This window comes from Dermacentor silvarum, chromosome 6 (genome assembly GCF_013339745.2).
Source record: "Dermacentor silvarum isolate Dsil-2018 chromosome 6, BIME_Dsil_1.4, whole genome shotgun sequence".
NCBI classification, from domain to species: Eukaryota; Metazoa; Arthropoda; class Arachnida; order Ixodida; family Ixodidae; genus Dermacentor; species Dermacentor silvarum.
This window is the reverse complement of record NC_051159.1, coordinates 126,367,121-126,393,882: the sequence shown is the minus strand read 5'-3', so window position 1 is coordinate 126,393,882 and position 26,762 is coordinate 126,367,121. Positions and strand designations below refer to the sequence as shown.

Here is a 26,762-nt window from a genome sequence, read left to right as displayed (position 1 = left end):
GGTCGACGTCAACCCCAAATTGCGCCCGAGGCGGGATGAGTAACGACTGTGCCGCTTACCGCCGCCAAACCGCGCAGGCTGCGACAGCTTAGAGCCATTAGGAAGAAATTAAACTTGAAGGATGGAGGCTCGTTACGCCAACATCGGCGACTGCGACGCTCATTTCATTAGCGTCGCAGCGATGTTACCGGTAGCCGCAGTATGCATCTTTTCGATGTTTACATTGGGGCCCCGGCACACGTTTTCTTTGGGTGCATCAAGCCGGCAGAACAAATAACGCGCTCGCGTTTGACCTATAGCGTGCTAGGCATTGAAGCCAAATTATTTGCGTTCCTAAGAGAGACACGCAGTTTACCACTGCGCTCAGAAATCACTCCTTAACTGCTATGCACTTATAAATATTTATTTGTATTCGTGTACACAGGAAACACTCGGGACCTTGAACTCAGGTGTAATTCCCACGGATTACCTCTGGAGCTCTGCTGAGCTTTTATTGCGATAGAAATTATAGGGATACTCGAGGTGCAATCGCTCAGCCGTCATCCTATCGACGGCGCATGCGCGGTACGTCGCGTGAAGAGTTAGAAGCAGCGTTACAATGTAGAGCCGGCTGTGGTCGCTTCGTTAGAAGGACTCCCGAGGCGCGCATTGAGTTTGGCTAGTGAACTAGTGAACATGTCCATTTTGTCTGCTGCTGAAGTTCTGATTGGCTAGGCTGGGGTACGCGTCAGAAGGAGACAGACCCTCCTAGCCAATCAGCACTTCAGCAGCAGACGAAATGGGCATGTCCACAAGGTGTACACGTACAGAATATACCTCCCCAGTACTCCCATGGCTAGTTGTAACATAGGCGCACAAATACCGAACAAAGTGGATGGGAAAAGGGTGCAGCGGAAGCTCTCTTTATAAGAGAATCACACGAGTAATGCGAAGATGTGAGTTCGATTTCCACCTGCGACAAGCTGTTTTTTTTTTTCGTCCACATTAATTTCTCTTACTTTATCATGTCTGCATTTCAATAAAAATAAAAAAAACTGCGCAATTTACCGTATGCTTCCTTTGGTTTCATCGCCCATTGACTTCGTATGATTGCGCCCAACAAAAATCGAGCCCCTCGGTTCTCAACTCTCGCTTTCCTAATTGTCATACGCAGCATGTAGCTTTGACTGCGCTACACGCGTGCTGCGAGGCGAAGTACACCGATACGTAAAAGCTTCCATGTTACGTATGCGTCCGTATATATCAGGGCAAAGCACCTCCTGCCAAGTGGAGCACCAACATGAGCATGAATTTGAAATGTACGTCTGCCTAATAACGAAAATAATTGTTTTAGATAACATATCGGGCACACTCCTCTCACAACGTAGTAGAAACGTCGAAGGTATAGTTCGCTGAATAATTACGATGTACTTTTCTCCAACCATATCATAATTATGTATGCTGATCCTAACCATGAATGCTTCTGCCTTGGCAGTTCTCTGAAGATCAACCGCAGAAATTTCAATCTTGAAAACGCTCCTAGCTTCGGTCCATTCCTGCTTTTGAGTTGGAGGCGCTGCGCGCTTGTGTTATTTTCAGTTTTCAAAGCTCGGTGAAGCAAGTGGGACTTTCCTTACGCAGGTACTTTCCCCACACATACTATACGTATATGTCCACATTCCATTTTAAATCGCTTTTTCATTTCCCCGCCCCTTTTCCGACGAAATTATTTTGAGGGCTCTTGTACGTGCGTGGATGTGCAAGGCCGATAAGCGACCTTTTCGAAACAATTTAAAGCGAGCTGCACCACCAGGATCATTATGAAAGTGCCTTAACCTCAATTTACGTAAAAAAAAGAAATAATTTCCTGCGTGCTGCACTCAGCAGTCTTCATTTCCGGCGACCTGAGTGAAACGGGGCCAAGTAATTGCAGCAAAATGATCTCCGCATACTCCACTTCAGTGAGTTCTTTGTGAGAGGCAGCCATCAAGCATTTCATCTTTGTTGTTGTTGTTGTTGCTGTTGGGTTACCATGTTTTATTTGTTGCTAAGCGACGACGTTCTGGCAACTAAAGACCGATAAATGCATTCAAGGAATTTAATAACGAGGCGAAGATACTTTCGCACAAAGGTAGGCCGACTTCCGTAGACCAAGTGTGCGAGCTGGTGAAGGCAGGAAGTAAAATTTAATTAAACTGAAAGTGGGGTGTCAATTTAAGGGCGCCCTTCAATTTCCGGCTACCTTTAATGAGCGATCTTAATTATTTTTCCGGGTCATTTGTGATCGAGCGGCTCTGGACTTAAGAAAAGAAGGAAAATGATGAAGCAGATCCCACGCATGCACTGGGGGAACCGATGTTGTGGAAAGCATTTTAACGCGAAAGCGTTAAGGGTCCCGTGTCGCAGAAAATCCGGCGTCGGTGTCGGCGTTTCCGTGAGCAAAAATTTCCGTATATATTAGGGTACATGTACATGCCACGCCTCGCTATATGACATGCGGCATATGCGGTTTATATTGCCTAAAGCCCCAACATCAGCTCAAGTGGCGGTAGTACTATGGAGCGACTTCAATATTGCCGCACCATTCTATCAGTAGGTTGCTCATACCTTGTCTTACATTCTTGACAACATTAATCCTGGAAATTTGGAGAATGATAGCCCACAAAAAAATTCATGAAACAAAACACCGACAGCGCATGCCTTTTATGGTAAATCTTCTCAGACTGAAATAATTAAAGGGCGAAACAATAACAGAAACCTGAAAAAGGATGCTTTTTTTTTGCCACGGCTGTGCACTACCACCGGGATCTGCCCGTGCAAGCGGCCGCACTTCTACCAGAAAGCTCGCCTTCGTGCATAGCGTTCGGCGCCAGCGTTTCCCGGTAAACATCACCGGTACATAAGCTGCACTTGCCGAGAAGCGTGAGAAGCAGTCAGGGTTCTTTGAATGCTATCGCGTTCAACTCTTAAAACTTAAGCGTTTTCAAAATTTTTGCTGGTAGCTGACTACCCAGATTCATTTGGGATCACGCAAAGCGTTACCAGGTGAACCATCGTGTTTGTGTAAGACGAACAGCTATCTGCCTGACGCGATGGTGTGTGCGACGGCAGCAGCAAGACGATGGCATGACGGCGATCGTGTGGCGCCGACGGCATGATTTCTACTCCGGCCCCGTTCGATGCAAGCTTAACCTTCCAGCCTTTCCTTGCTTCGCTCTCTTTCTCTGTCTCTCTGCGACATGCCCATTGTTGGGTTCTACGCAGGTACTGGACGAGCGTAAGCGAGAGAAACGCGGATTGTGACGTCATCATCGACTACGTGGTATAAAATCGCATGTTCCTAAGGCTATGTCATGTGTCCTATGTCCTATGATCAGCCTATGCCATTCTGACCTAGGCAGATCACGAAGGCGGTACAGCGTCGCGCCGTTCATACGAAGCGTTAGCTGCTACGAGTAAAGTACTAAAGAATGGGGGGCCGGTCTTGAAGACGGTGAAATCTAGCACAACGTCTCGTAGGGCGCGCTGTCACGAGAAAAGAACACGAAAAACTGGCACGCGACGCACGTTCCAAAAGTCTCAAAGAGTTAATCGACTTTGGCGCAAAAGGAATATGCGTGCGATCGTTGCCTAGTCGTTAGCATTGGACTGCTGTGCTCGAAGCCAGTGGTTCGATTCCACAAACAGTCATGATTTGGGAAAGCATTACATGCCCCCTTACGCGAAAATCCGACATCGTCGTCGGTGGCGTGACCGAGCGATGGTACCAAAAAATGGCCGATGGCGCCAAGAATAAAAACACGTCAAAAATGCTCGGATTGACGTCAGATTTCTGAGGAAGGTTCTTGTAAACAAAGTAAATGAAGGAATTTGCAAAGAAAATTTGGTACATTTTGGTCTGGGTGAGAATCGAACCTGGACCTCCTGGGTGCGAGACTATAGCACGCTTCCCCAACGCCACAGTGGCTCCACGGTTCTGGCTGACTAAAGGTGTGCCTAGTGCGTGCGTCATTGCACACGTCACGTCGCAGCCATCTGCCTGACTAAAGGTGTGGCGTAGTGCGTGCGTCATTGGGCACGTGACGGCGCGGCCAATGGGGAGGAGGTGACGCCACGTCATGAGTGTACAAAATGAGCCGGTCTGCAGCCAATGCATACATAAGCAAACACAGACACACACCTAATCAGCAGAAAGAACTTTAATGCATATCGAACACATCAATCGAAAACATTTCACCAAAGGGACTATAATATTTTCGCGATTCCCACACGTAAGCAGTCTTAAGTCTATCTGGCGAATGTTTTTTATTGCATGATGGACTAAGTGTAGCGAGATGGAAATATATATGCCTACCTAGCTAGCTACCCACCGCCCTCTCGCAAAGTGCCTGGAAGGAGGCAAGAAATGCTATACATTAAAAAACGACACGCCTTTTCGCCCAATCGAGAAACATTTATGGCCAGCCCACTCAGTTAAGGCACTTCAATCGTAGCTTGTTTTCGTCCACTTCATCACATACTATAGACCATTTTTTCGTGGGCGCCGCCATTGCGTAGGCAGTGGCGCCATCTATGGGCAGTTGGCATGCTGGCTTGGGCGAACGCGCGTGTTGTATGCTGTGGTATACGTTCGGCGTCATTTTCTGGTGGATTTTTTCGCACTCGCGCGGTCTACTTAGCATGGAATGGCGTCTTCTACGTGGGGAATGGTCCTGTGAGGCGTAGTCAGGAAAGTTAAGCCTGAAGTAATTAAGCGGCTGGAGTAACTGCTGGTGTTAGGGCGGACGGAGCACCCAGCGCGATCGAGGTGCTCGCGTTTGTTTGAGCTTACAATCAGCCTCGTATATCAGTTTGGTATTTCTTAAAATTCGTTTCACGAATATTACCTTACTGTAGCATTCTCAGCACTGTAATTCTAAGCTCTGGGTTAGCTGCAACGAGTAGTTACGAAACATTTCACGATCCTAACAGCGTGGGTACCCTTCTGCTGGCGAATAAGTTGTGCTGTTTACTTTGACGAGCGTTGAAGCTGTTATCTGTAGATACATTGGGCGACTGCCTTATTTGCTGGGAAAGGTTTCCGCCTACAAATAAAATAGTTTGGTTAATAATAACCGCATACCGTACAGTGTGAAACACACTTTTCGAGTGGTCGAACGACCAGCTGCAGACTGTGCGAGCATAAATGCTGTGATATAGATCTGTTTGTTCTATATAGCGTATGGTCCAAGTGGTCCAAGCATACGGCATGACCATGCGGACTCTTATTGCGTCGTCACTTATCCCGTGTTCTATTTTATTTTGCCGCAAAACGAGGACATTGTTTGAACCCCCCCTCCCCCCTTTTTTTTTTTCAGTCTCCTAAGTTCAGTCATTTGCGACGCATTCACCCACGTTACGGAAATTCTGCACTTACAAATAGCTGTTGGATTCTTGGATTGTTGGATATTGTGCCTTACAGTGCAAAAAAGGTAATGCTGATCTACGCACGAAGCAATTGTGTGTATCATATGTTGGCTTGCCAACCGCAGTGCTCGCTGTATACTGAGAAAAGCCTTCGGCCTCTTGCAGGAGGCTAACGTAGACATAGTGATTTGAACACATTCACACTACATCGCCTCTATAAAACTAGGAACAAAATGTATAATGCGACCGCTTGCATAACTATGCCACATCAAAGACACTCAACAGTGTGCATGCAAATATAAATTCAGCAACCAAAGTATGAAGTGTGGCTGGCTTCATCATAGACGTTCGCATTATGCCACTCCTGGGCTTCTGAACCTTGCGTAGACATGCTCTCTGGTATTGTCCCGCCATGGTGTTCTGGCACTGATACTGTGTTACATGCTCGGCAACTACGTTGGGCCTCTCTTGGCGCTGTCCTGATTTCAGCCATTTGTCGCTACTGCCAAGAATCTTTAAACATCGTTAACAGCTTAGAGTTTCGGAGAAGCCTAAAACTAGTAGTTATGGATTTTTTCTGTCAGTTGTCGATGGGTCCCCATATAAACTGCCGAATAGAGTGTCAAAATATTTGGATACTCTTTTGATATTCGGGACAATATTAAAACTAATTGGTAAATAGATGCAAAGTTTGATGCTATCCATGTTCATTCGAGAATGACGACGCTCTTTTAAAGTTCCATATTCGACCTTTTCTGCATTTCAGCCCCTCGTTCGTTACGTCGCCACAGTGCACTACAGTGAAAGTAAATTGGAAAGTCAATACTGAAAGGTATTTTAGAACTTTTTTTAAGCCTACCCGCCGTTGATCGACGATAAATAAAGAACCGATGGATCAGAGTTCCCTGGTGAGTGGAGGCGGCAGCTCGGTACCAGCGCGTGTTGGCGAGGTTTGGACAGCCGCGTTTGCAATATTAAAATGCGAGGGATATCATCGAAAAAACATTCAGCTAGATAAGTCGCGGAGAAGTGTGGAAAAAAAATTTAGGAATTGCCATGTTGGCGGACCAAAGGTCCCTTATATAGATATGACGTGGTTGTTGAAAGAACCTGTTGGCGAAAGTAGCTACACCAGCTATGATCTGCTTTACGGTAATCGATACATTAATAGGGATAGGTTGGAGAAAAGACAGCCATAGAAGGGTTGGAGCTAGGAGAGGCAAGCTCTGGCACTTGAAACTTCATTCGTCCACAAGTACTCTGCTGTATAGCTTTGTTCTATCCGGCTACTGTCGACTTTATTAGTCGTATCACTTTTAATAACATTGCCGTGACGTTTGTCCATAAACACCTCTTTCTGCCATGTCTTTCGGGGTCATCAACTCGCTCGAGGCTGAGCAGACGGCATTCTGACGCGGAGTGGCAAAAGGATGGAAAATTCTGCCAAAGTCATTCGATAACTTTGATTGAACTAAAGCAATGCGCTATAAAGGGGCATGAAGATAGTGGAGCAAACAATAAATAACTCAACTTGGCGGCATAAGTGCTCATAGCATTCTGCTGCTCAAAAGGTCGTCGGTTTCAGTTCCGGCGGCGGCTGCCGTATTTTAGTGGAGGCTAAATGCAAATGGGTTCGTGTACTTATATTGGCGTGCATGTTGAAACCCCAATTTGTCAAAATTAATCCGAAGCCATCCACCACTAAAGTGTCTCTCATAGCTTCTAACCTTGAATTGGGACCCCCTGAATCAATACCTGTGATGACTGCAATGTGAAAGCGGCTGGTGCGCTTCTTGAGGGCCACCAGCTTATATGACCGCCTGTGAAACACTGAACAGTGGACGTTTGTGCATGTGTGGCGCGTGCATAGCGTAAAACTTTCTTCTCACCGTCTTCTAATCTCTCATTCCCCCTTCCCCATTGCAACAAAGCCAACCGAGCTCAGCCTAGTTAACCTCCCCGCCCTTTCTTTATCGCTTCTCTCTCTCTCTCTCGACCTGTCTAACCGAAACAAAGACCGGCGCTGACCTGTTTCAGCGCTCGCTGTTTCCTCCTCTGCTTTTGTGCCACTATGTTTTGCGCTGTGTCATTTCAATACGCGGAGATAGTCACGTCATGGGACCGGAGCCGGGTTAACGTAAGGATTCTATTGGCGCTTCGCCAGTGGTCTGAGGAGTGCTTCGCCTACGCTATCATCTGGACCGGTCGATCGCGAGCGGTAGATGATATGAACCGAACAGAATAGAGGAAAAGAGAAGCAAGTTTAATAACGGAAAAAAAAATTAAAGCAGCCTCTATGGGGCTTTTCTGCGGCTTCTCCTTTACTGAGGCTTCCAGCCCAGTGCCGGCCTGTTGTGAAAAGGAATACGCAGTGTGTGGCCATACTCCCTGAAAAGCTAGAATGACGACGTGGCCTCCGCTGACACTTGAGCGCGCGCTGCGACAGCCAGCGGGCTTCCTTGTCCGGCGGTAGAATCGGCCCGAAGAACAACCGAACGTGACGCTTCTTCTGGATACACCACCCGCCTTTCAATTTCCACGTATGACCATTTGCAACATATACAGCGTGGGCGCGAGCGCCCACTTCGAGAAAGCTCTCGGTGTCGCTCCTTTCTGGTGAACCGTGACGGCCAAACACTTTTCAAACCCTCCTCCGTGGTGCTGCCTCAGGGCAAGAAGAGCCGGAAATTCGAGTTTTCTCTTTCCTATTCTTTTCCCTACGATGGCGTGCTGGGGTCGAATACGGCGGTTGCTGGTTTTATAGTCTTACTTCCGCAAAAGTACGCTCGAGAAAAAGTACGCGTTTTAGACGGCGGTGCTGGTGCGGCTGCTAGCGCGTCCGAGCCGAGCCTTGTCAGCGCTTGTCCGCGAGTCAGCGTCTCTGGCTCGCTTGGGTTATGCTTCCTCTTCGACTTGGCAGTTCCCCATTTTTTTTATATTCTCCCTATCTCTCTGTTAGCGTCCGCGGCCTCTTTCTTTCGTCGCCTCTCGCGCTGACACAAACGTATTCCGAGCGATTTTTTGACGTCTACCTTCGAGCGAGGCCTCTCTTTTACGAGGGAAGTGTGGGAGCCCTAATCTCGCAGCTGCAGCAACGACCACATTAGGGGCCACAGTTCTTTTCATTCTTTCTCTCTTCCTTCCGGACATTTTGTGCCGGGTTCAGAACGCAATTGCGAGTGCATGTCCACACTATGCCTTTTAAGACGATGCCTTCCGGATTTTTTTTTTCGTCCCCGTATAAATCGGTGCGGCGACCACTAGTACGTCTCTGCAGCGGACTCTCCATTGTCCGCCAGTTCTTTAATGCCGCCGTCGTTCACTTAGATAACGCCGTTTTCTTGCCATTCACGAGTGGATTCGTAATTCGAGCGGCGTTTTAAGGAGATCACTGCGAAGCGTTCCCTTTTCACATCTTTTAATTCAATTTCAGACTGACGAGCTGGTCGGCAGCTTCGACACAAAGGAAGGGGGAACAAGAAAAATGAAATTAGAGAGGCATGAACAAGGAAAATGTAATGAAGCGCCATGTGAAGACAATGGTATAGCGCTTTAAAGCTGACAAAGATTTGAAGGCTATTAGCAATGCTGGCATCAGCACTGTAATGAAACCGGAGTCCATAAGTAAGCACTCGTAGGAAAAATGCTCGCGCCTAAGCAAGCATAAAATGGGAATAACTCGCTGAGATGGCCTTGTGACTATGGCATGATGAGTGATGATGATGGAAAGAAGGGGGTGCGCATATGCTACTCCACTACCTTATGGCATCTCTAAAGCCGTGCGTCTATAAACCAGTGACATCAAAAAAGAAAAAAAACAAGAAAGTTAGAGCTGCTCTTACAACCACGGCTACGCTGTTCGGGTCAGTCCAAGGACCAAAAACCATCAGGTAGTGGTCTGCTACTGATGTGTGCGACCGAAGAGACCAGCTTCTGCCGTTCTCGCGCGTACGCTGTACAAACGAAAAACGTGTACAAGTGTTTCTGGCACCTCACAGGCTTTTCAAGTTGGGTCCATTCTCCACATAAAGAAAATAAAGGTGGTTAGCATTAGTCCAGAGTCTTCCACAGTGGCGAGTCTACGTTCCTTCCAATCAATCAATAAATAAATAAATCAATCAATCACTTAGTTGGCAAAATACAGGCTAGCCCAGCCAAGCATTTTTCCATAATGGTTGGCGAATGCTGCCTGCGAGGCCAGCAAGAGTAGGCCCTAGGCGAGAGTCGCTAAATCCCTGGTTCATACTGGCAATAGTAGGCATTTTCTTGCATGATTACTTTACATACTGCGGCAAATCTGTCACAGTATTGGCGGCATCTAAAAAATGAAGCAACATGTACAAACAGGTCTAGACTAACTCAACCGATCGCTGTTGTAATAGAGTCTCACTTCGCGCAATGAATACACATGACGAAAGGAAATTTAAAAAAATATATACATGCAATAACGACTGAGGCGCACAAAGCAGCGTGCTTCAGTACGAGACGCTCCATCACAGATGCGAAATTTAATTACGCGGACCTGTGCGTCCGTATAGACCTTCGATCTGGTTTTCATGCAGCGAGTTCACGCTATAGAATGGTGTTGCTTTTTTTTTTTAGTACTATAGCGACGCTGAGGTCAGGCAGACGCTAAAATCTAATGATAGCGGCACAGCAATATATATACCTCTGCTTCTGTTTCCGGAGATGGCAAAAGAGCCGTGTGTGCTTACGCGCGCGTTCTAATGAAATTCCGTGGGCGCATCACCGCTCGCGGCACGTCCCAGAAGTGTCCGCGACGCGCTTTAAACAATGAAGTGCGTACAAACAACAGTGCGTGACAGTCCTGTTAATACCTTTTTGCCCAAAGTCTGTTTGTTCCTTTCGCTCGACAACCTTTGTTGCATGAGCTTCCCCGAGGCCGTCCGGGTCGGGGCGCTGTGAGGTGATGGCGCGGAAGTACGGAACAAAGTTCGAACAAAAATAAAGTGTGGAAGACTGCATATCGCAGCCACTACACCGCACCCCATCCCGCTTGCCCACTTCATCTATGGAGACGCTTTTTTGTCGTTGCTTTTCACGATCGCATTCTTCTAATGCCTTCGGGGAACTACGCATTTTATTATTATTACGCCGACTTACTTGGTTTCTGGCTTTCTGCGTGCGTCGCGTCCTTTTCGTAACATCGTAGAGCAGCGCTCCCGGGCTTTGCTGTTGTTCTTCAAAATAAAAAAAAATAAAAAAAGAACAATAATAACGGTGCCGCCTTCGTAAAGCATCCACCACACCAACGCAAGAAGCGAGAAACAAGAGAGCATCACTGCGAGCCGCGTAATTACTGACCACGCTTCTTCACGCTCCACGACGCGAAAGTGGAGCCGCTCTGCGGTGACGGGCGGGCGTGCGTGTTTATGCCGCGGCGCCTCCGAAACATCGGAATGGCGCGAGAACTCTTGGTGTGTCTCCTTTTGTGCTTGCTCTTTCTTTCACGTGAGCTCGCGTGGAAGAGCAGCATAGCTAATTACTAGCCGCTATAGAGCTCGGCACAATCCGTCCAGTTGGGTGCACCGCAGCAGAGGTTGAGCACCAGCGCTAGGAGCATGCGAGCCCCGGGCAGTGTAACGCAACCGTATGCGTTTGGTTCTAAGTTGTACTCTTCTTTTTATTCTTTTCACATTCAGGTGAAGTATTTTGTAACGATTGCTTTTAATAATGCGAACAGCATCCTTCGCATTGTCCGACCAGCTTTCTTTCCGACTACCAAGCTGTCTAGCTATCCACCTATTGGACAAAATGCGCAGTTTCGCCCGAAAGACGAAGCATCGATTGCGTGGACAGCTATACGAACTAAGGATAGTAGTTTTATCGGGCGTATAAACTTGAAAACATAGCCATACTAACTAAATTAACAGGCACGGTGTCACACGCGCGCCCAAGCAAACATGAACGCATCTCGCTCGATGACCGCGCATACTCGCTGTCAAAACAATGGAGTGAGTAAGCGCGGCTGCAGCAGCGAGAGAGTTGACCTTCGTGCTGGCGCTCGCATCAACGTGAGCAAAGCCGCGAAAACACTTTGCAGAGCGAACTCTAACCCCGCCATAGATGGCTTTCAAGATACAGCCGCCCGGGCGGGCGCGCGTGGCATAGAACGCGCCCTACCCTTCCTCCCCTCCCCGCGGAGCCTTGAGGACCCTTGCGGCCCGGCGGGCGCGCGCGGCCACTCGAGCCGCCCGGAATAGAATGCCCCCCCCCCTTCCCTACCCTCCCCCCGGAGCGTTGCGCGCTTTTTTCCCCCGTCCCTCCTTTGCGTGCGCGAAATTGAGCCGCGAGCGCCGGCTCACTCTCGCACGCTTTCACTCGCACATACAGCGTACGCGCGATATAAATAAGCACTGGGTGCCGCAGCTAAACGTCGCCTCCCTTCCCTCCCCCCCCCTCCCCCACGGCCTGTCGCGCGTCGGAAGAAGGCACGTTTGCTCTACATATATGGTGATTGTAGAGGAGGAAAGAGACGCCTACTTCTGCAGCCCTTAACGCGCAGAACAGCGCAGAACGCGTGTTTGTTCTCCGCCGTGCGTTCACTCCCCGTGAAAGCGCGCGTCCCTCGCGCCCTTCACTCGCACATACAGCGTTCGGCCCCGCGGGCGACGATTTCATCTCCATTGACGTCATACGGAACCTCACGGCGACGGCGACGGTGACGGCTACGGCGACGGCGACGGCAGAAATCTGCTTTTCGTTCGTTACTTGCTCGCATGCTCGAAGTCATGCCTTCGCTCTCAGCAGGGTCGATCATTTGGCGAGTTGGATAATAATATACAGAATCGGAGGAAAAAAATTAATAGAAAGTACATTATCATGAAACGCAGTGCATCGATCTAGCCGGTGACAAAGGGTTATATACAAAGATCCCTATATAGAAGCGAATGCGAGGATGAAGGAGCCGAAATCGCAGTGATTAACCATGTCTTAGCATCACAACCTAGAGGAATGCACGTGGATTACTAGTTCCTCACGTGGCAATAATAGCGTGATTATTGTCAGGTTAGGAAAAACGCGACAGATTTGCCTGATGCGAAACATAACCCGGCTTTCGAGACTTCACTACTTATTCAAGACTGACAGATATATCTGGCTCAGCGACCTTTTGTACGCGCGAACGTACATGGTGTGTATAACGCGGTTGTTCACGGCACTGAACTTATCAGAAGGAACGTATTCCTTTACTCGCTGTCGTGCAGCACAAGACCATCGTGTCCATGAGCCACGATGACCCATAGAATACACATCGTGAGAAGCGTAGCTGTTGCGTGCAGTAAGCACCGCTTCTCCTCCACGCAATCTTCATTCCTTTCTTTCTTATTTCTCACAACCTTTCGTCATCGGAACGAACAAAGATTACAGCTGGTGACGGCACCCGCAGATTCGCTCAAAGACGATCTTTAATGGACGGTTGATAACACTGTATTTGCATACACACGCTGTATATATATATATATATATATATATATATATATATACATAAGAAACACAGAGAGAGACAGAACAACCGAGAGCAACACGTTCTCGTGCTAAGGTTATAAAGGGGCAAGACCGGGTCGAAGTATTAAATGTAGGCCGAGGGAAACGTAGGGCATTGAATCTGATTATGGCTGCTGCGTTATGATTCTCTATGGAAGCGAACAAAAAAGCCGCCGTTCGCTGAGAATCCCCCCATCCACAATAACATACAGTGTATAACATTCCAGGAAGACGGAAACAGGTGCCTATTATGCGCAATACTAACTGTAAAAAGGGAAAAAATTAAAGAAAGAAGGAAAGCAGTCGGAGGGAGAGCTACAGGTATTTTGTGTAAGGGAATTGAAGAGCTCGACAAAATAAAATACTTGCAAGAAAATAATCAAAGTGTAGTCACTATAGGGGTGGTAATTTTACTTCTAGTGAGCCTTGGAAAAGCGCTATGCGCCGGAAGCTGTGCGTGTGCCGAGAATGGGAACCGCGTAGGCGCTGCGCAAGGACTCGCCAAGTTCCCTGTTTTGAGAACTGTGAGCGCTCTTCTGCGTCCCCGTTTTTGATCAATCCCTATCGCCGATATTACGAAACCAAGCTTAAGAAGAAAATTAAAGTAATAGCCGCTGGCATATCGGTGTTATGAAGTCCGGCGTTCATAACGTGCTGCACTTATTGCACTTATGCTTCGTGGCATCCCCGGAACTGTATTTTTTCAAGTTTACTAGAACAATGCCTGAGGCACGGTTAGGGCTGGACGCGTAATCGCTGGTTGATAGACCTGTAATTATGGAGCTGATGTGAAATGTATTCGATAAGATTCGAACCTTTTAGTCGCAGTTTAAGGGATACTCTTACCACCGAATTTGGTACTTGTGGGATCCTAGAAATTGAATGTACTAACGAACTGAACTGAGGCAAGGAATTGGTGGAGCGCTGCAATCACGTCCCGCAGCGGCCACTTCAGTTCAAGACAGCATCGTACGCTTTCTGTGATTTGCGCGAAGCGCCAAGCGGCAAGGCAATTGAATTGACGATGGTGCAGGGCGGCGCTCGACACATACACTGATGACTGATCTCGTTAGAGCGCATGGACGGCGGTGCTGATTCCAATGCAGCCTGCGTAAAATGAAAAAGAAATCATATGCAGGAACTATCGAAGATGATTATCTAACTAGCAGAATAGCCGGTCCTGCCATCGAAGGGCGCTCACTACACTTATCTGCTTCAGACGATGTTCTCTTTATTCGGCAGTTAGTGCACCGTAGCGTTGACATTCTTTCTCAGCCTTTGAACTGCGGGGTTCACCCACTTACTCTTGGGTCAGATGGTCGTTGACTTCCTGTATTTATCGGCCCCCTTCGTGTGGCTTTTCTGGTTGGCCGCCCGTCGACGGATGTTCACCACGCTCATATATATGTAAACGACGCATGGTCTTTTTTCTTGAGCCCTCTCTGCGGCGTAGTGTTGGCGTGCTTTTTTTTTTCTTTTTTTGGGGGCGCGTGAACCATCACATTTTCCCAGTTATTCTTGGGTGGGATCACTCTTCGGTGGAAATCTTAAGAATCGTTCATTTGCAATACAGCTGACCCCGGCACAACCCTCCTTCCTGGCACGAAGCGAACATTTCCAATGCTGCATAGCGGGCTCAATCCGCACAATGGGACTCAACTCTCACTCAACACCAAACCACGTGTTCTCGCGTGCGCACCAGTTAGAGAGAGGGCGCCGCGTAGAAAAGGTAATGCAGTATTTCCACGCCACACCACGTCAAGCGCACGGAAGCGAAAGAGGAATCCGCGTTTCTCCCCGAGCGCGATGACGTCATTCGGTCAGATTTGGTTAGATTCAGAAAACTGCAATGGGAGCAAAAGAAAGCTGTTCGCTGTGAAATACGCACAAGCGATTAAAAGAGTTTCAACCACAGAACAAGCAGTTTTCACAAGACATTTTACATGCCGTAGAAGCAAGTGTTCTCACTACTTACCACCCAGTGTCTGGCGAGGTCTGCTGTTGAGCGACGTAGCTCGATTTAGCGGAGTATAGGAAAACTTTCCAAGGCAGGATGGCAGTGGTCATGGCGTAAGGCAAGCGCTTGCATGTCGGCTCGCTAATTAATATGACATGGCATGATCCACGGACGCAGAATGCTGCTACCGTAACGGGGGCTATACTGTATACGGCGTCGCGTCGCATAGTACGGCAATGCGCCTTACAAAAAATCCTCGCACAGCACGAAGAACCTAAAATTTTTAAATGCAACTGTGATGTGTTACATGTTCATCTCGTGCGATAACAACATTATGATACGAAATATATATTGAGAATATCATCATTCAATGTCGAATGGAATTATGGGATTTTACGTGCCATAACTACAATCTGATGGTTAGGCATGCCGTAGTGGGGGATTCCGGAATAATTTGGACCACCTGGGGTTCTTTAACGTGCACCTCAATCTAAGCACACGGTTGTCTTCGCATTTAGCCCCCGTATAATTGCGGCCGCCGTGGCCGGGATTTGATCCCGCCACCTCGTGCTTAGCAACCCAACACCATAGCCACTAAGCAACCACGGCGGGTCATTTAATGTTAATGATGGGTCGAAAAGCATACGAAATGTCACCAATTGACATTACATCCGCAGAAGACAGCTAACGAAGATCGTAGCCATCTTATAACTTATGTTTGAGCAGATTTGTGTATATTTATTGTTCCACGAGGGCCTGCGCCGGTGTGCCTTGCTGCGTGCGATCTTAGGGTGTGACCCCATGTCCAACCGCGGAAGACACGCTTGTGGACATTACTCTTTGATATACATGGTGCGCGTTAGGATATACTTTTATCTGACATTAAATGTACAAAGTTTGTACAAATTGTGATGAGGAAGGAAGAAAAAAAGCGGCATCCACAGCAGCTAGACCTTTTTCACCGCCCTTTTTCACCCAGCAGCAGACAGCAGTTTTGTGCATAATTACAATGAAACAACCAGGCGAGAGAAAACAAACTAGAAACTCGATAAGATGCAAGAACGTCTGAGGCGTTTACAACGCTCATTATTATTATTATTATTGTTATTATTATTATTATTATTATTATTATTATTATTATTATTATTATTATTATTTAGTTTGAAGCATATATATACTTGAAAGAGAGAAAAAGAAATCAGTGAGCAGGCTGGCAATTGCAACCGGGAAGTTCAGAACGCTTACCTACTTGTCCTGAAGAAGGGAACAAAAGAGAACGGAAATAACACAACAGATCAGAAAGGCTAAACTAAATTGAATAAAAATAGAGTACGGCAGGGGGAACTGCAGGTTGCACTATTGAGAGAATTTTCAAAATAAAGTAGTAGAAATTATTCTGAGCTCTCGTCACTCGCAAACAAATTTCCGGCGTTTAAGTTGCTTGAAATATGACATGAGTTCAAGTTACAACTATACCCTAGCTTTCGGCAAAGAACTTTGCTATGCATAGCTAGCCATTTTCATCCGCCGCAGTACTGCCTGCTGCCAGCTCCCGAAATACATAGATAGGCGCTATACCTCTTCATTACTCATACAACCCCGCAGGAATTGCCAAAATTTCAAAGCTATACAGTTTCCAGTGTGTCTGGCTTCCAGTGCCGACGCACATTGGCACTGGGGCCGAACTCACTACCCAGTGGCGATTGTAGGAAAGCTTTGTTTTTCTTCACTTCGTCATATCGATCGGTGAGCGTGAAGCTTAGGTAAGGAGGGAGCCTGACGACGGCTTCACAATGACGGCATGATTGCGAGGGTTAACACGGCAAACTCCATATCCATCTTTTAAAGGGACACGGAGAGGCACACTAAATTAATTAGGACTGACGAATTAGTGTTGCAAATCTCTATTATCATTAGTTTCGCGACAATACGTTGATTATTGGAAGAGAAACCGAAGGTCAAAGTCACAATTAAAAATTTTTTTTTCGCGCCGTTACCCCATTGACGGTACTTCAAGGTATCTTTACGCATTTGGGCCATTTTGGCTCAGTACAAGTTCTTGACACTTGCCAAGTTCACTCGCTGACTATTTTAGAATGCTATAAAGTACACATTTACCTTTCAAAAATTTACCTAGGCCCGAGCTGACGCGGTTAAAATTCATGACGTCAGAGCACGCTGGTGCGGCAACTTCAAGACGACGGCGCCACTGGTCTTGCCTTATCGCGTCTATTCTGGCCTACCAATTGGACTCTTGTCATGGCAAGAAGGACTTCTTTGGTATTGTAAAAGTGTCGTTTAATTATATACCTGAAATTACTTTTCTCTGTAGGGTGCCTCTAACTGGTGTAGCACTAATATTCTCAAATAATAACCGTATTGCTTTCGCACGCCTAGACTTGTACTGAAAAAAAGAAGAGTGACTTTTCTCCAAACTTCTGCCCTGTGGCCCTGGAAAACACGACTCGAGTTTACACTCTCACAATTTGTATGAAATCAAACGAAATAAGAAAAATAAAGAAACGCTTATGAAATCCAGATTACTGTTTTGTTGTGGTTTAATAAATGATGAGTCCGCGGGAAACTGTGCAAACGAAGGGCCTGCTATCACAATAGTCAAAAAAGGAACTGCTGAGTGTTACGTCCCGAATCGGCAGAGTGCTTTCTTTGGTTGTTTCCATCGAGGCAGCCCCTTTTGTCAGCGTTGCCCAGACGGCTACAGTGCCCGACGCCGACGGTTACGGGCAAGCAAGCGCCCCAAATCGGCAGTGCGCATCATTTAGGTGTTTCCCCCGAGGGCACCCCCTATATCAGCGCCCGCCTACCTGGCGACGCGGCCCGACACCGGCTGTGACGCGATGACAAAGAAGCTCGCTTAGGAGCGACCACAACCGCCACCCTTCGTGGAAGTGGGGACCAGCGCGAAGGTCACTCTCCCGACACTGGCAAAGATGACCGTCACGGAGAGCAAGAAACCAAGTCGACGACTTTCGTGGAAGGAGTGTGAATCATCTGTTTCCAGATTGCCGCCACCTTCCTTTGTTTGAGAGGCGGACGCGTTCTGTGGACAATACGACCCCTCTGATTGGCCGCATCAAGGCCATCGAATCCCCTTGTGCAGGGAACTAGGGAATACGAAAGCTTTATAAGCGGACACATTCGGTTCAGTGGGGGTGTCCTGACGTTCTGATGTGTGCTGAGATTTGTCGTGAGTCGAACAGTCAAAGTGCTCCTACATGGAGTGGGCTTCCACATCTGGAGCCACTCTAAAAGCGTAGAACAAACACTTTTTCTCTCGTTCCTACTCCCGGACGTACTCTTCCCTGTGGCTGGAAGGATCACCGGCCCAAACGCTACCCCGAGGCCCAACAAGAGGCAGCCTCGTTCATAACGCGTAGCGCAATAATTTGCGCGTTCCTGAACAGCACGGCGTCGCGGAATATATTGTTTTAGACGGCAACATTTCGCGAACTAGCTCTTAGAAACGAGTAGGTGTCGTGTTCGTAATTTCTTTGTCCTGAATTGAAAATATGGTCTATAAAATAAATAAGAAATAGAGAAACAGTAGTAACAACATTCCAAACGTATTTTGACCTACCTGTTATAACATGCATAGCACTTCTGAAAAAGAAAAAAAAAAGATCAATAAAAGAAAGAAAATAGTTGATTTTTAGAAGTGATAGGTAGGTCTAGAAAAGTGTCGGCTTTTTTTTTCATTTTTTTTTGGTTTGCACATGTGCTGTTTGCGTCCATAAAAGCCTCAAATCTCAATAATGGCAACTTCCAGTGAACAGCTCAATGTGTTGTAAGGCGAAAAGCAAGCTCCCTTTCTTTTTTTATTTTTTTGGCAACACAGAAACCATACACAAAACGCCAAACACAACATGCATGAGTATTTCTGTGGTTAATAAGGCAGCCCTCCTCAAACTAAAACAAAGATCGCCTTCGCTGCATGGTCAAACTATCCCCCCCCCCCCCCTAACCAGAAAAAACAAACAAGTAAATACAGAATGAGAAGACAGTGGCCGACTGGAAAAAAAAAAAAAAAGCTTCCCGTATCACCTCGACACCACGAATTACCGGGTGGCGCAGATGGTAGTCCCCGGACGTAGTCTCGCACTTTTCTTTCTTTTTTTTTTTCTCTTGTATCCATTTTATAAAAGATGCAGCAATGCGTAGAGATACCAAGACTACATTGCGTAAATGAAGACCAAGAAAACATGCAGCATTGAAGTACCAATAGCTGAAACGATAACTCATAGCACCAATATGTTGCTGCCTGCTCGGACGTATAAAGGCAGCAACCTCAGATATCAGAGCTTGTGTAAGGGCGCTGGTGTTTGGCGTCTTCTTCTTTCGCGAAATAGGGGGGGGGGATGAAGATGTATTAGATAACTGGAACCATAACAAAATATATTCCCCTACTCCGAGTTCCACAATCAGAAACGTGGAGCGTTGTGTTCAGTTGCGTCTGGACACTCGCGGATGCACATTTCTGCAGATGCCACGATTGTCTCCTGTTCCACACTCCCGACTCTGCTTACAGTGACGGCAAGATGTGCGTAACTGCCTGCTTGCATGTTTGCGCGTCTGTGTTTTTACTTGAGGTTGTAATGAAAAGCATTATGATTTTTTTAATGCGTACGCTAATAGCCTGTGCTATCAGACTTCTTTTCATTATTGTTAGCTGTATTCAAGCTGAATCTGGTTCCTCTAGACGACGTCGGCTACACCTTTTCTCTGACACTAATGTGCTTAAAACGATGAAATTATAAACGCAGTGACAGTGTCAAAAAGTACAGAGACATCAATGCTGAAGTTCACGTACGAATTTTCTTGAGAATTCACAAAATACAGTTTGCTTATCTTTACCGTTTTGTTTGTGCAGTGCTAGCGCGCTCGTGTGACTTTGCTGTGTGTGTGGCATGTTTTATTTCCAGTACGTTTGTTTCCTTCTCTTAAATGTCTTTATTTAAGATATTTTGAGGGGGAGGGGGCAGTGTTGTCTGTTTTCCCATATGTTTGGAGCTAATGAACATCAAGGCAAGACGTGTATTGCCTTGTTCTTACCCCCTCTCCCCCATATTTAACTATTTTAATCCACAATATTTAAGCTATACCTTCTAGCGGGATACTCGTACATACAGTTTTACTAACGCTGCGACAGCAGTAAGCCTCGGTCCCAAGTAACTTCTGGTCGCGTGTCCCATCAGTCTAGTATGCCAGAGAAAAAGATCGGAAAACAAAAAATAAAATAACGGGTCTTTAAGCTGGCTCAAAGTACGGAATAATTCTTTTTTACATTTTAAACAAATGTAAAGTGCAACGTGCCTCAAGTGCAAATGAGCATAATTTATCGTGTGCCTTACGAAACAAATAATTGATTTGTAAAGTTGTGATTAGAGACACCGTAAAAATTGTCGAAAATCAGGCTTTAGTTCCTGGCGCACTAGTGCGGCTTGTCTTGCCATTGTCTTTATATATACAGTGGGCCATTTCTGCGAGCGAAACAGGAAGATTTTTGACGGTCCGTGTTTGGAAACGGCAAAACGAATTATGCACAAAAATACTCACCGGCGAAGCCGATCACGTGGCAGAGCGCGAGTGTGGTCCAGCGGCAGTAGGAGCGCAAACTGACGGAGCCCGATACGAGACGACGGCGCATCATCCTCAGTGAAGCCGGGTGCACCGCGCGTGGTTGTGCGCCGGTGTTTGTATCCTCGGTTGTCCGACGAGAGGGGTGAACGGTGCCAAAGCGCGCGGGGGACTCGAGCCGCAAGAGGCGCGCGCACCACAGCACACAGCGCCGCCGATGTGCCTCTCTTCGACCAAGTGGCGCTTGAATGCCGGGCGCGAAGCGAACCGCGAGCGCTCGGTCGCGCGGCCCGGCGCGCCGACGTGCTGCCCCCTGCGGCCGCGACGAGAACTCGGCGCCCGAGCTCTCTCCCGGCTGGCTTGGCTTCTCTGTGTGGGTCTCGGTCAGCGCTCCGGTGAATATGGTAGTGGGGGAACGATGTAATACGTTCGGCCTCATTCTCGTATGCCGCCATGCTATAGCGCAATATGACCATCTTCTGAACTGCGATTTAGACTTGCTGCTTGCTCGTTATACTTCATCTGATATTAATGCAGTTAGCTTTCTTTCATTCCTAAGCACAAATACACGTATGGAAACACGGAAAGTCACTTGGTTGGAAAGTCAGTCCATTTGGCGGTTGTGCTGCTGAATAATCACTTACAAACAGGACCATGAGCATTTCAGATGGATACGCGGGCATACAGTCCAAGTGTATGGGTTCAAAGACATGTGCACAGATGACGGTTCGACTTGTCGATGAATAACGACAGCAGCAGAAGATGGTGACCGCCATCTTCTGCTGAACAAATGTCGGCATTCCTATTAAAACGTTAGAACTGTCTGTACATTCGCCGCCTATGATGTCCGTTGAACGAGTCGAATGTAAATAGAAAAGTTTGTTTCCAGGCAACGAAAAGCGGTATTACGCTTTGAAAACTGCAAGACGGTGAGCATTGGGGACGCCGAAATGATGGCTCGGAAAGGTTTCTGCTATCCAATATTTTCATCACGCACCGAAGTTTCAGCACACCTAGTTGTCCGCGTTTCTCACTGTGGGAAGGCGGTTTCTCAGGCGGAAACGAAAATCGTAAACGAGTTTCCATAACTTGCTGAACCGCGTTGAGAGATAAGCCGTAAAAAGATTAAAGTGGTGGCACAGTGGCTATGCTCTTTCGCACTAAAGCACGAGGTGGAGAAAAAAAGAAAGAAAAGAGGTTGTACAGAGGTCAACGCACTTGCCTAGAGCGCGCTGCTGAAGGCCAAAGCAGCTACCAAAGCTTGAGGCGACCACCAGGTCGAGCACGGTCGAGAGAAATCAATGCGAACTGTTATTGTGGTTACGCAAGCCAATTTTGCCCCACATGTCATCTTTAGCTGTCGTCAGCGATGTCCTGAGCCCCTGGTACCAGTGTTCTAGAAAAGTGTCTTGACCTCTGTACATCGATAATTGGATGCACAATAAAGATCCACAGGTGGTCATAATTAATCTGAAGTACCTCTACTACGACATCTCTCATGGCAACTCTATGGTTTCGTAACGTTGAGCCTATTCATACCTCAACCAAGAAAGGACACCACATCACATTTCAGTAGATTCTAAGTCACTGCCACGTCGTAGGTTACGAGCCCCCTAGTGACCTTCATCGGCCAGCTCTTCGAGACAGCACACATGAAGCATTACCGTTGTCGAGGTCAGATGCAGCTAAGAAACTTCGCGTGCCTACACGAGACTTCACGTTCTGCTTGTGTCACGTGCCTGGTTTTCTAAGCGACCGGCGGACTTTTTTTCTCCACCTTCGCATCTCATCTGGATTCTGTCGACGCGTGGTTACCCTGCTTTGTTGGCTATGGCTAGAAGCGGCTTCTGTGAAGCCGTTCGGATTTCAAGGGGAAGGGGAGGTGGGGGCGTATTTAAATGGCAGACAACGCTCTGATCGTTAGGAGAATTTTGACACCATTCGGTATGACTCCTCGATACAGTGTACAGAGACGATCGCTCGCGACTGCGCTAGGTCGCGTATGTCGCAGACAAACCGTTTTGGAATAAGGATCTCAAAAGCCATCAAAAAAAGACAACCAAGCCATCGTTTCGATTCTTAAGGACAACAGACCTCCACAAACTACTCCAGCATTAAGTAGCATTCATTGTGATCCTGTGCTGTGATTGTGTGCCCGGATTCTAAACTACTCGGCGCAAAATAGTCCACTGCCGCGAAGTTCGCAACTATATGTAGATAAGATATTAGCATTTGCTAAAGTCGCGTGTATAGTGTGTAGCATTTTCAAGCGAAACTTGTATTGCCTAACAAGGTGATGGTGGTGGTGGTGGTGTCACGCTAAAACCCTATCGAAAACCTGTCGAAAACTCGCGTCTCGTTCATTTGGTATATACCAAAATTGCCATGAAAGGGTACGAATGTATGACTAACATGACTGATAGGTCATGACATAAATACCATCACATGCTCGTCAGCTACCTCACGATTTACGATAATAAATCAAGTGTGGTGCATACTCGCATTAAATACGCGGGTATGAGTCAGGGATATGTAGGTATGAGCCAGTGACGAAAGGGAAAGGGAAGGAAAGGGGGCTGGCGCGCGCTCAGCCGGGCTTCTCTTTCCTCAGATCAGTTTCGGCGGTCCGGATGGGAAAGCGTCGCATGGTGCGTTCTGCCGAGGAGCAGGCTGCGTCTGAGCAACGGCGCCGCGAACTTGCTCGGGAAAGGGCTCGTCATCGACGTGCCGATTCTAGCGTGAGGACTTCAGAAGCCCAGGCGAAACGTCAGCGAAGAGCTGCGGACCCCGAGTTGCGGGAGCGCGATGTTGAGGCCAAACGTCAGCGAAGAGCCGCCGACCCTGAGTTTAAGGCAAACGAAGCGGAACGCCTGCGACAGTGCCGTATCGTCACAAGCTTCGCTTACCCCCATTTTCTCGACAAGGGAAAGGCTGCTGATTTTCTCTCTTTTTAGGCGCCTGTAACAGGTGCTTCTTACTGAAGTGCGATGTATTTTCTTTTGATCAACTAAGCTACAAATTTAAAAAAATCGAGCTTTCAATGTTCTTGAATTTATATATTTTTCAAATGAGCTTATTTGTAAAAAAAAGAAGGATAAAAAAACCAAAATGAGGGCCTCAGTAAAACACTTCCTGAAGACCGTCAACTGAGCTTGTTCTTCCAAGCACAACGAATAACATTAAAAGTGGGTTTCTCTTTGACTACGGATAATATTTATGAAATTGAACCTGGCAACGTTCAACACCCGCACCCTCTCGAGTGAGGCTAGCTTATCAGGGCTATTTGAGGAATTATCAGGCATTGCCTGGGGTATTATTGACCTTAGGGAGGTTAGAAGAACTGGTGAGGCTTATACAGTGCTGACTAACGGCCACGTCCTCTGCTACAGAGCTCTTCCAAATAGGAGAGAATTCGGAGAAGGATTTCTAGTCCATAAGGACATAGCGGGCAACATTGATGAATTCTACAGCATTAATGAGAGGGTAGCAGTCGTCGTAATAAAGCTGAATAGGAGGTATAGAATGAAGGTTGTACAAGCCTTCACCCAAACCTCCAGTCACGATGATGAAGAAATAGAACAGTTTTATGAAGATGTCGAATTATCAATGGCAAAGGCGCAAACTCAGTATACTGTAGTCATGTGCGACTTGAATGCAAAGTGGGGAAAAAGCAGGTTTGTGAGCAAGCAATTGGCAACTACGGCATCGATGCCAGGAGCGCTAGAGGAGAGTTGTTGGTAGAATTCGAGGAAAGGAATAGGCTCCGAATAATGAATACCTTGTTCAGGAAGCGCAGCAACAGGAAGTGGACCTGGAAACGCCCTAATAGAGAAACAAGAAATGAAATAGATTTCATACTCTCTGCCGACCCAAGCATAGTGTAAGATGTAGAAGTCTTAGGCAGGGTAAAGTGCAGTTGGTGAGGCCTAGGATTTCTCTCAATTTGAAGATAGAAAGAGAAAATTAGTCAAGAAGAAACAGGCCAACCTAGACGCAGTAAGGGTAAAAGCAGACCAATTCAGGCTGGTGCTCGCAAACAAATATGCAGCTTTATAACAGGAAGATGAAGACAACATAGAGGTAATGAATCAAGCCATGACTAGGCTGATCTCAAAAGCAGCAATTGAAGTCTCAGGTAAGGCACCAAGGCAACCAGTAGGTAAGCCCTCCCAAGTAACAAAGGACCTGATAAAGAAATGACAAAAAAATTAAATTATATGGGGTTTTACGTGCGAAAACCAGTTCTGATTATGAGGCACGCCGTAGTGGGGGGCTCCGGAAATTTGGACCACCTGGGGTTCTTTAACGTGCACCTAAATCTAAGTACACGGGTGTTTTCGCATTTCGCCCCCATCGAAATGCGGCCGCCGTGGCCGGGATTCGATCCCGCGACCTCGTGCTCAGCAGCCCAACACCATAAAGAAACGACAAGCATGAAAGTGTAAAACTCGAGAGATCAGATAGAATTCGCTGAACTGTCAAAACTGATCAACAAGAAGAAAGTAAGGGATATTCGAAATTATAACGTGGAAAATATTGAGGAAGCAGTAAAATATGAATGCAGCCTGAAATCAGTAAGAAGAAAACTTGGTATAGGACAAGGCAAGATGTATGCACTGAAAGATAAGGAGGGTAATATCATCCGCAATTTTGATAACATAGTAAAAGCAGTGGAAGAATTCTATACTGACCTGTACAGTTACCAGAGCAGCCAAGCTACTTTCAGTCGAAGTAGTGATGAATAGGACACAGAGGCTTTTTGTATAACTAGCGATGAAGTTTGAAGGACCTTGCAAGACATGACCAGGGGCAAAGCTGCTGGATAAGATGGAATAACAGTCGATTTAATCAAAGATGAAGGAGATATCGTGCTTGAAAAGCTTGCGGCCCTTTATACGAAATGCCTCACGACTTCAAGTGTACCAGAAAGCTGGAAGAACGCCAACATTATACTAATCCATAAGAAGGGAGACAATAAAGAATTGAAGAATAATAGACCCGTTAGCTTGCTTTCAGTATTGCATAAAATATTAAATATATTTATTATTTATTATTATATATTAAATATATTTATTAATAAATTAAAATATATACATTAAATTATATATAAAATAATATATTAAATTATATAAATATAATTATATTAAGTATTTTATTATATTTATATATATGTATTATTATATATATAATAAATATATAAATAAAATAGTATCAGGGCAACACTTGACTTCAGTAAACCAAGAGAACAGGCTGGCTTCAGGAAGGGATATTCTACGATGGATCATATCCATGTCATCAATCAGGTAATCGATAAATCTGCAGGGTACAATCAACGTCATTATATGGCTTTAATAGATTATAAAAATGCCGTTGACTCAGTAAAGATACCAGCAGTCATAGAAGCATTGCGTAAGCAAGGAGTACAGGAGGCATACGGGAATATCTTGGCAAATATCTACAAAGATTCTACAGCTACCTTGGTTCTCCACACGAAAAGTAGAACGCTACCTATCAAGAAAGGGGTCAGACAAGGAGACACAATCTCTCCAATACTATTCACTGCATGCTTAAAAGAAGTATTCAAGCTCTTAGACTGGGAACGCTTAGGAGTGAGGGTCAACGGCGAATATCTCAGCAACCTTCGGTTTGCAGATGACATTGTCCTATTCAGCACCAATGGGGACGAATTACAACAAATGATTGAGGATCTTAACCGAGAAAGTGTAAGAGTGGGGTTGAAGATGACTATGCAGAAGACAAAGATAACGTTCAATAGCCTCGCAAGAAAACAAGAATTCAGAATCGCCAGTCAGCCTCTATAGTCTCTAAAGGAGTACGTTTATCTAAGTCAATTACTCGCAGAGGACCATGATCTTGAGAAGGAAATTTACAGAAGGATAAAATTAGGTTGGAGTGCATACGGCAGGCATTACCAAATCCTGACTGGGAAAAGTGTACAATCGTCGCATTTTGCCGGTGCTAACATATGGGGCAGAAACTTGGAGGTTAACAAAGAAATTCGAGTACAATTAAGGACCGCGCAAAGAGCGATGGAACGAAAAATGTCAGGCCTAACGTTAAGAGACAGGAATAGAGCGGTGTGAAACAGGGAGCGAACGGGGATAGCCGATATTCTAGTAGACATTAAGAGGAATAATGGAGCTGGGCAGGCCATGTAATGCGTAGGATGGATAACCGGTAGACCATTAGAGTTACAGAATGTTACCAAGAGAAGGGAAGTGCAGTCGAGGACGGCAGCAAACTAGGTTGGGTTATGAAGTTAGGAAATTTGCAGGCGCAAGTTGGAATCAGTTAGCGC

At 46.5% G+C, this 26,762-nt stretch overlaps 1 protein-coding gene across 1 annotated transcript in view; it reads right to left on the bottom strand.

Annotated features, from left to right (window-relative positions):
- The window catches only part of LOC119455946 (uncharacterized), a 162,023-nt gene extending 141,421 nt beyond the window's left edge, over positions 1–20,602 (bottom strand). The window contains exon 1 of the mRNA XM_037717495.2: positions 20,423–20,602. Coding sequence (XP_037573423.1) covers positions 20,423–20,516 — 94 coding nt within the window. The 5' untranslated portion in view covers positions 20,517–20,602. The remainder of the gene's footprint in view (positions 1–20,422) is intronic.
- Positions 20,603–26,762: the final 6,160 nt, after the last annotated feature.